The sequence below is a fragment of the Pteropus medius genome, unplaced genomic scaffold, assembly GCF_902729225.1.
Source record: "Pteropus medius unplaced genomic scaffold, Ma_sr-lr_union100, whole genome shotgun sequence".
Lineage (NCBI taxonomy): Eukaryota > Metazoa > Chordata > Mammalia > Chiroptera > Pteropodidae > Pteropus > Pteropus medius.
Genome location: NW_024347791.1, coordinates 15,224,575 through 15,234,137, shown reverse-complemented (window position 1 = coordinate 15,234,137; position 9,563 = coordinate 15,224,575). Strand labels below are relative to the sequence as shown.

The following is a 9,563-nucleotide window of genomic DNA, read 5'->3' as shown; positions in this document are numbered from 1 at the left end:
ACACAACTGTTTAACTGACCTGTTCTCAGGACTGGTTTGATGAGATGGAGCAATCTACCAACTCAACTTCTTGACTATGGAACTTCTTAGTGAAGTTTCAAAGGTGGGACTGAAAGGAACAGAATATGCTACCCCAAAATGTGCCACTTTGGCAGGTAGATTATTTTGAACTAAAGGGAATCAAGACCCAGCAAACTCAGGAAAACTGCCTAAAAGAATTTAGATAGGGAACCTGTACCAGAATGAGCTATTACCAGAGATAACTTTTTTATGTGAATGATTTACCTGCACGGCAGGGCAAATATCTATTTACCATACATGTGCTCTTCTTACCTTCCTTCCCTTTTAAATCCCCAGCCCGTACCTTTCCTGAGCTCAGGATAGTATATAAGCCTCAACTGCCTTTGAGTCTCATATTTTTATGGGGCTCCTGTATATATGCAGTTAAGTGTGTTTTTCTCCTATTAATTTGTCTTATGTTAGTTTAATAGATCAGCCAAAGAACCTAGAAAACTTTTCCACCCTTACAATGTGCACCCCAAAGTACTGCAAAATTAAACAAGAGTTGTAACCTCTAAAGACCAGGAAAAATATATTTCTTGAATTAAGTTGAATCGTTGATCTAGAATAGTCTTCAGTTTAAGGGTCATGGACTCTTAAATCACTACATAGACAAGAAGCTTATAAATGCAAATGTGTACTAAACGTGGTCCACAAGTGAATAAACTTGAATGATTTTGAATGTTCTTGAAAGTAATAAAATATAAATTATTTTGAAAGCAAAACAGGTATATTTTTCATGACAACTTTTGCAAACTATGTTGGAATCATTTTGAACTTTTAATTTTCCTTTCATTTATTCAAAGATTTTAAAAATTAAATCAGTTCATTATAAATAATTAAAGTATAATCAAATGAACTGGTTAATTAAATTCATTTTTGACTTCTACACTCCTGAAGTTTGGGGGTGTTTAAATGCACAGCTACTGAACAAATTTTCTGAATTGGTTTTTAAATATTTAAAATATTTGTGGTTTTAAATAAGGACTTTAAAAGTTTAAGTGAATAACTGTCACCTCCAATAATATCTATGCGTACAAATTAGAATCTGTTGCTTACAGCTCAGTAAAATTCTTCCAGTCGTCTTCACTAATGGATGGTCTTGTGTGACTCAGTGCAGACATTAAATGTGACTGACTAATAGCTGGACTGGTTTTGGTTCGTCTTGGCTGGTTAAGGGAGTCATCTTCCTTAAAAACAACAACAAAAAGTTAACTTAGAACATAATTTAAAAAGCAGCAGTCCAAGCGTTATTTCTTTTCATCATTTTTCTCAGGAGACTGTGCATTCCCTTTCTCATAAGATTACTAAAAATAGTTTGAAAGCAGGAAGCACATAACCATTTGATCAAAGTGTTTCAGTACCTTCTATAAATATAGCTCATTTACAAATCAAAGACATATCAAAAAAGGAAAAAATTTTTAAAGTTTTTAAAATTATAATGGGTGGGGGAAAAGAAAAGCCATACTCCACTTTGGCTCCGGTATCTGCTTTTGATAATACTGATATCTGCTCTCAATTGATCTCTTTGTTCCTGTGTAAGTTCTTGGTAACCTTCTTGTGAAGCCGTTCTAAACACTGGTGGTTGTGAAAACAACTGATCTTTCCCAGGCAATCCATGAAAATCCTGAGTCATGGAGCTTGGTGCAGACAGGCACTGTGAGCTCTGCATAGTAAAGTATAATAATGAGAGAAGGAAGGAAGAAGGGGAGAGAAACTGAAAAAAAGTATATTTATCAAAGATAAAATTAAAAATTTTAAGCACTAAAACCTTAACATGAATAAGCTTATTTTTAATTAACTAATCAAGCAAGTTTGAAATATGTTCATATTCTCTAAAAGTTCATTTATATCTACATTGTTGAACCATTGTAGAGTGAAAACTGCCATACATAAGGTCCTTTTAATGCTTGGTTATTAAGTCCGCCATACCAATGCCTTAGGGATAGGTTCCAAATGAGCCTTATTCTTAGTCTTCAACAAATAGAAGGTTCTAAGACATTTCTACGTAGAAGTTAAGAAACAGGAAACAGAATTAAAGACTAGAATATAAAACAATAGCTTACTATTCTTGGGAATAAAATAGGTCACTTTTATATTTTTAAAAACTGGAATAAAGCCAATTTATAAAAAAAAGAAAAATATAACTAAATACAGGAAAAAATGTTATGTGTGCCAATAAAATAACAGTGAACCACTGTTAATTTTGGGGAGATATGTGTTGAATGCTGTTTTAATTTAGAAAAACAATGATACTGTTCACATTTAATCTAAATATTTTCCTCTTAGAAACATTACTACCCATAATTTTTCACTGTGCTTATACTTTCCACCCAAAGTATTACAAATAATTAACATTTTGCTGTCAGGAATTTTTGACATTATTATACCAAGTTTCTCATTATCCTCAAAAGTTCTAAGATAATAGAATTTAAGTTTAATATAAATTGGAAAATGTTTGAAGACCACTGAAGGGAGATAAACCTGAAAGAAACCAACTGGCTACTTTGGTTTTCCCTTGTTGCCAGCTCTGTCTTACAGTTCTTACTAAGGAACAAAGATGACTAATTAGTGTAAGTGAGGAAAAGAAGACTATTTTACTGAAGAACCAACCAACCAGAAAGGACATGTGGGGCTAGTTAGGAGGCAGATCACTGTCCAACTTTACATCAATGTATGGCTTTCTATTTCAGAACCGTACAATGACAACTGCACAATGTACCAAATCAGAAGAGGTTCCGTTTCCAAGTTCTGATTCGTAAGAGCTTCCAAAGTAGAGCCGGTACACGTTGAATTTGGATTCATCTGGAAGCATCTCAGACATCTCTAGAGAAACAAGGGACTGCTCTAAGCCGCATTCTCCATCTCCAGCTGAATCGTCGGAGCCACTACTATGGTTAAGAAAAACCATTGAAGACAGACTGAGGTCACTGTCAGAACTGGAATTTCCATCCTAAAACACACAAAGGACAACCAGTTATAAAGATCTAAATAAGCCACAACTCAGGAATAACGCATTCTAATAGACCAGTAAGAGGACATCTGAAGCATTTTTCAAAAAAAGCTTTTATTCTCTAATGGTTCTAAAGACATAATAAAATTTTAACTTTTTTAAAAAAAGACAAGTTGGAACATGTAGGTAATTTGCCAAATATCTCCCCCAAAATTGTAACAAATGTAGGACTCAGACCTCTGGGTTTTATTTTTATGTCTGTGTTTCAATTCATATTTTTCTACTGTGAAATGGCAAATCAACCTTGTTATACAGTGCTTTATCATTATAGAGTGCTTTACAGGTAAATACCTTTTCTGATAGTGAAAGAAAAAAAAAAAAAAAGAACTCCTTAAATGGCTTGCAATAACAGCAAAAGCTTGGTAGTACCTGATCTGGAACTGTTAGGCCCCACGAGAATCCCCATTAAAATGTATAGGAAAGGAGTATACAGGAAAACCCCTCCTAGAAAATATATGGTAAAGTCTATAATGTAGCAGAGTTCAAATTATCTGGTGAAAAATTAAAAAACTATCCCTTAGAGAAAAGGCTGGTTCTAGGGTTAAGGTACAGAAAGTACAAGATAAACCTAGAACACCTTGTTGTATTGGGAAGTAAGTGACCAAAGAATGAGAGGACATAACAAAAGGACACAAAAGCCATCCAAAAGGGGCTCCTGTTGGCCAGATCTGGGACGATGTGAGCTTCAAAATCAATAACTTTATTTTTTAAAAATTAAAGTATAAAACTATACCCCAATATTTTTGTCTATATTACCTAATTCATGATAACCCAATTTAAATAATATCTTTCCACATACCAACATATTTCGCCAGTAGGAAGGTAATGTTAAAGAAACAGACAACACACTCTTTGTAATTACAAATTCTCTGCAAAGCCAATATTCCAACTATGGAATGTTTGACTAAAGGTAAGTTTCTATTGTTTACCAAAGTTGTTAAAAAACGGGATTTTTTTAGGTTGAGATTTCTGATAATGAACTTCTCTTACCACTAATAAAACACCTTAGTAACAATCTCCTCCTAGAACTTACTTGGAGTCCACAAGACAGCAGCCTTCCATGTAAGGCCTCTAACTGGGCATTGTAAAGTAAAGCTTTCAGATCAGCTCCTGTGAAGGAGTCAGTTACTGAGGCCACATGCTGAAGGTCCACGTCATCCGCCAGAGGTAGAGACTCACTGAGAACGTTTAAAATTTCAAGACGTGACACCTGAAGGGAGAAATAACTAATTAACGAATAAAACATAAAATTAAGTATTTTAAACTAATGATTTTTTAAAAATTAACTTTACATATCTAATAAGTTTAAAAGTAAGTGAAAAAAGCACCACCAGTGTATCCTCTCTCCTCTCCTACTTGGACCTTCTTCCCTAACAAGGATCATAGGGAGGAAAATGAATGAAATTCAACATTCTTAACATTCGGTGTAAATCATTTCTTATTCAAACAGTGCTTATTTTCTAGATCTGGGCAACTGTGCCAAGAAAGTGTTTTAAAAGGAAAATTAAAATAGTTTAAATAATAGCTACATGTGACATATATTTAGGTATTTTATACCTCTGACTATTCATTCGTCTATTTGTTCTTTCACTCATTCATTAGTTTCTAAATCTGGGAACAAGAGCTGGATCAACACAGGACTAGGAACAGTTAAAAACCATATCTCTAGGTAACCTGTTTAGGTGTATTACTAGTCATATGCTTGATTCTGTATCAGTCTTCTGTCAGGATAATAAGGTATGTGATTTTTACACAGGGAATGTGGACATGCAATACTTAAGGTTTCCTTCCTTTCTCGCCATTAGCCAACACTGAAAGATTATAAAGACCTGCATGGAAATGGCTGGGCCAAAGAGAGGCTAGCGTCTAATTCAGAATCTTTCTATGCTGTGAGCAAACAGCAACTAAAGCTTTTGCCTAAAGCTGGTCTTCTAAGGACAACTGCTATTACCTGGCAGAAGTAAAGTTCACAAGGAAAGAGTGTAACGTTTGTTGGGTTTTGGACTCTAAATATGAAATTGTCACCTGATCAGGAGGAGAACAGTATACACATTTATCTAGCCGGCCAGGCCTAAGCAGGGCAGGGTCAATCAGGTCAGGGCGACTAGTTGCAGCCAATACATAAACACCTGGGGGAAAATAATAAAAATTCTTCAATAAATCTTGGTGAAATTTTGTTACAATAAAGTGTTTCTGTATTTACAATTATTACCCTGTAAGCCTTCCACTCCATCCAACTGAGTCAGCAACTGGTTAACTACACGATCTGTGACCCCTGTATTATCATGGCCTCTTCGCGGAGCAATGGATTCAAATTCATCAAAGAAAAGAATGCAAGGCTTTGCAGCCTGTGCTCTGGGGAGAAAAAAAATCCTAGTTGAACAGGGCTTCAGAGTTCGCAAGGGAATTTCATATATATACACACACACATGCACACGTACACATGCATGTATTTCTGTATTTATTTAATTATTCACAATGAATTCTTAAAGGACTCTCTATAAAATATATTTTAGTTACATATATTACTTTTTTTCTAATTTGAATCTTAACTTTTATTAATTTGTTAATTTTGTTTTAATTAAAAAGAACATAAATTTCATCTATGGTAATAGGATGGACTAGCAGTCTGAAGAACTATCCCTAATACAAGACACGTATCATGCTGATTGAAAAAAACCCAACAAATATTAAATGCTTGGCAAATTAATATAAATCTGGGCCAACAAGAAACTGGAATTACCTGTTCATTGAATGAATGACAAAGCTTTCCTAGAAAACCAACTGGGCCTAATGTTTGAGTTGTGTAAAGATTTTTTTATGAGTGACTCAATTTTTTCCAATAGTTATAAGACTATTCAGATTTTATTTCTTCTTGTTTGACTTTGGTCAATTATCTTTTTGTCTATGTTACCCAAGTTTTAAATGCATTATCATCTTTTACACTTCTGGTGTATCTTTAGTCATGTCCCCTATTTTATCCCTAATATTGTTTATTTGTGCTTTCTTTCTTCTTGACGATCTCACTGGAGCTCAACTGTACTAGGCTTTCAAAAAATATCTGTCTGTGAACTGCTTTATTGAATTGTTTTCTATTTCATTAATTTTTGCTCTTATCTTTATTATTTCCCTTTATTTATTTATAGTTTATACTTTCCTAATTTCATGAAATAGATACCTAGTGATTAACTTTCAACCTTTTTCCTTTTCTAACAAGGCTATAAATTTTCAAAACTTATTTTGAAATAAGTTCTGCAGCATCTGACAATTTTAATAAACAGCACTTTCATTATTATTTAGTGCCAAGTATTTTCCATTATGATCTTTAACCCATTAATTACTTGGAAGAGTTATTTTAAATACTTAAAACTTACTGCAATTGCTATGTATGGCCTGACACATAGCCAATTTTCAAATATGTTGCAGGTGTGCTTGAAAAGAATGCATATTCTCTAGTTGTTGGGTACATTGCACTAAATATGCTTAGATCAATCTTATTGAATATGTTGTTTAAATCTTCTAAATTTTTATTTCACCTCAATCTAATTATTAAGAACAGGGTTAAAATCTACTATGAAGGTAGACTTGTCAATTTCTTCTTGCAGTTCTGTCAAATTTTGCCCTAAATATTTTGAAGCTATAGTATTAGAGACAATTTTAGAATTGTGTCATCTTCCTGGAAAATGAACTTTTTGTCAATATGTGGTGACTGTCTTCTAAGAACACTTTCCTAGTAATGTTCTATTTCTTAAATTGGGTGGAGGATATACAAGGGTTCATTTTTTTATTATTCAAAATGTGTATGTACATTACATATATTCTCTTAATTGCTTATTTTACAATAACTTTAGAATGGAAAAAAGTAGCTTTCTAATTTAAAAATTCCCTATAATAAGATCACATTTAAATGATTTTCATTCCTAAATATTACCTTCTGTATTCATATGTATTTTTATATAAATGCAGTAATAGTTACACTCTAAGTCAGCCACATGAAATCTTAATTTAAAAAAAGATAAACTGATGTGATTACATGGTTCATATAAGGATCTACTTTGAGATTCTTTTGAATAACCACTTATGATTTCACTTTTAACATTTCAGGAATATTTCTACTGTAAACATAAAACCAAATAATTTCCAAAACTTAATATTGAACATGTTTTATATTTAAGTGGTTTCTGTGAAATAGAGAATCGTTGTTCTCTAGTTTATTAATAATCCACATATATCACAGGTGTCAAATATCAGTTCTTAAAAAAAGAAAAACTGAAGACCAAAGAGCATTGACTGATAAATAACAGAATCGGTTACTTAAAAAATACTCATAGGGAACCAACCTAATAAAAATATCCCGAACAGCTTGTTCACTTGCTCCAATATATTTGCTGAGTAACTCTGGTCCCTATTAGATAAAATAAAATTACAATTAAGATAAAAATCTTTAAAAACAAAATATAATTTTTGTTTATGACTAAGTCTAAATGCGGTCATGAAAAATTTTTAATATGATTAAATGTGTCTTAAATTCATTTTTAAATTATGTGGCTACAATAAATATCTACACTTGGTGTTTTCTCTGCCTAGAACATTTTTTCCTAGATACTCACTGCTTCATTTCATTTAGATCTCTGACAAAACACCACATCCTCAGAAAGGCCTTACCTGACAACTCCGTCTATGACTCACTCCAGTTACTCCGCACCTCCTTATCCTGCTTGTCTTCCTACACAGCGTCTACCACCACCTGACATAATGAATGTTCTGCTTATTGTCTCCATTAGTAGAATGTAAGCTTCAAAAAGGCAGTTTTGTTCACTGTTGAATCCCTGGTGCCAAAAACAGTGCCTGCCACATAATAAGTACTGAATAATTGTTTAGTAAGGTATAATGAATGGTTTACAAAGGGAAAATGTTCCACTTATCTTGTCTTTGGAGACTCCAAAATTATGTAATGAGACATGAACTACTTTAATCATCATCTTTATTGAAACCAATTTATTTGTACAGAAGTTGAAGAATATATCTTTCCTAAGAGTCAACTGAAAAAACATTCAAAATAAACTTTACTACATATAACTAAATGAATAATGAGGATAGTCTTTCCTTAAATTGGGATCTTTTTAAAAAATGAATAGGCCTTAAAATGATTTCCAGTAAAAAATCATTACCTTGAAAAAAACAAATACTGATCAGGATATGTAATCAAAATAAAGAATTTCTAATACTCAACCACTAGATATCTATTAATATCCTAGTGTTTCATTAGATTTCCTCTATACAGTCAGAGAACTATAGAGGATGGAACCAGAAATAACTAAGGCAAAATATTAGGGACAAGGCAACACACTGGTGTCAGTGAAAGGCTCACCTTTGATGCATGCCTCCTAGGATTAGCCCTGAACCACCTAGAGAGAATTAGCTCTCTACTGAAAGCTTTCTTTTGAGAACTCATCCCAAACTGTGATTTGAAGATTTACTAAAGAGGTAAGATGTTCTCTCTAATGGAATAATCTAAAATACAACAATATACACAAGCTTTAGTCTTGAAAATTATGTTTTTTTAAAAAAACTACAAACTACATTCTAGCAACAAGTAAAAAAGAAGACTATGGTATTATACTGTTTTCCTCTATACAGGTTTCTCCTGTAACCAACTCACAAAAAAAGGTGATAAAAAGACAGTAGACGTAACTCAACTGCAAATCACTAAACGGGCTTTCAGATTATAAGTTGATTTTGAATAAGGCTACAATATATGATTCCTTTGCCTTGAAATCTAATCACTTTTTCGTAAACTAATATTATTGGATGCTGAAACATTACAACTAAGATATCAGACCCCAGGCACACATAATGACACACAAGTGGTGGACTATGAGGCATTACCTGAAATGATCTGCTAACATGTCCCTTAATTACTACACTCACCATATATCCAAAAAAACTTAGACCTAGTGTGACACTAGCAAAGGTAAACTATAGCCAACAAATAACAGAACCATAAAAATTTCAGCTTCCTGCCTCAGTGTGGTTCCCAACCCCTAGTCTTCTAGGTTTTCTTCTCCCTTCAAGTATAGTTTGCTCTTTCATATGAATATTCATGCATAATTCAAAATACATGAAGATTTGCCTTAAGCAAGAATATTATAAGTCCTACAAACGAGAGGCGGCTCGTATTCAATTACCCACGCAGCTTAAACTAATAGATGGCTGCTGCTCCTACTAGTTTTCCAAATATGAAAGCAACCCACAATCAAGAAACAAATGGTGCTGGCAAGGATGTGAAGAAAGAGGTACCCTCATATATTGCTGGTGAAAATGTAAAATGCTACAATCACTGTGAAAAGTTTGGTAGTTCCTCAAAAAGTTGCACATAGAATTACCATATGACCCAGCAATTATACTCCTAGGTGTATATTCAAGAGAAATGAAAACCTATGTCCACAAAGAAATTTGTACACAAATGTTTATAGCAGCACTCCCAAAG

General features: G+C 33.2%; 1 protein-coding gene across 3 annotated transcripts in view; it reads right to left on the bottom strand.

Moving 5' to 3' along the window:
• PEX1 (peroxisomal biogenesis factor 1) overlaps positions 1-9,563 on the bottom strand; it is a 46,777-nt gene that overhangs the window by 7,598 nt on the left and 29,616 nt on the right. For 2 of the 3 annotated variants that reach the window (XM_039878103.1, XM_039878102.1), the window contains 7 exons: positions 7,414-7,478; positions 5,286-5,428; positions 5,099-5,202; positions 4,107-4,283; positions 2,783-3,013; positions 1,501-1,726; positions 1,120-1,246 (listed from right to left, as the gene is read on the bottom strand). In XM_039878103.1, coding sequence (XP_039734037.1) covers positions 1,120-1,246; positions 1,501-1,726; positions 2,783-3,013; positions 4,107-4,283; positions 5,099-5,202; positions 5,286-5,428; positions 7,414-7,478 — 1,073 coding nt within the window. Of the gene's footprint in view, positions 1-1,119; positions 1,251-1,500; positions 1,727-2,782; positions 3,014-4,106; positions 4,284-5,098; positions 5,203-5,285; positions 5,429-7,413; positions 7,479-9,563 lie in introns of all 3 variants that reach the window. The other variant, XM_039878104.1, reaches the window with a different exon arrangement.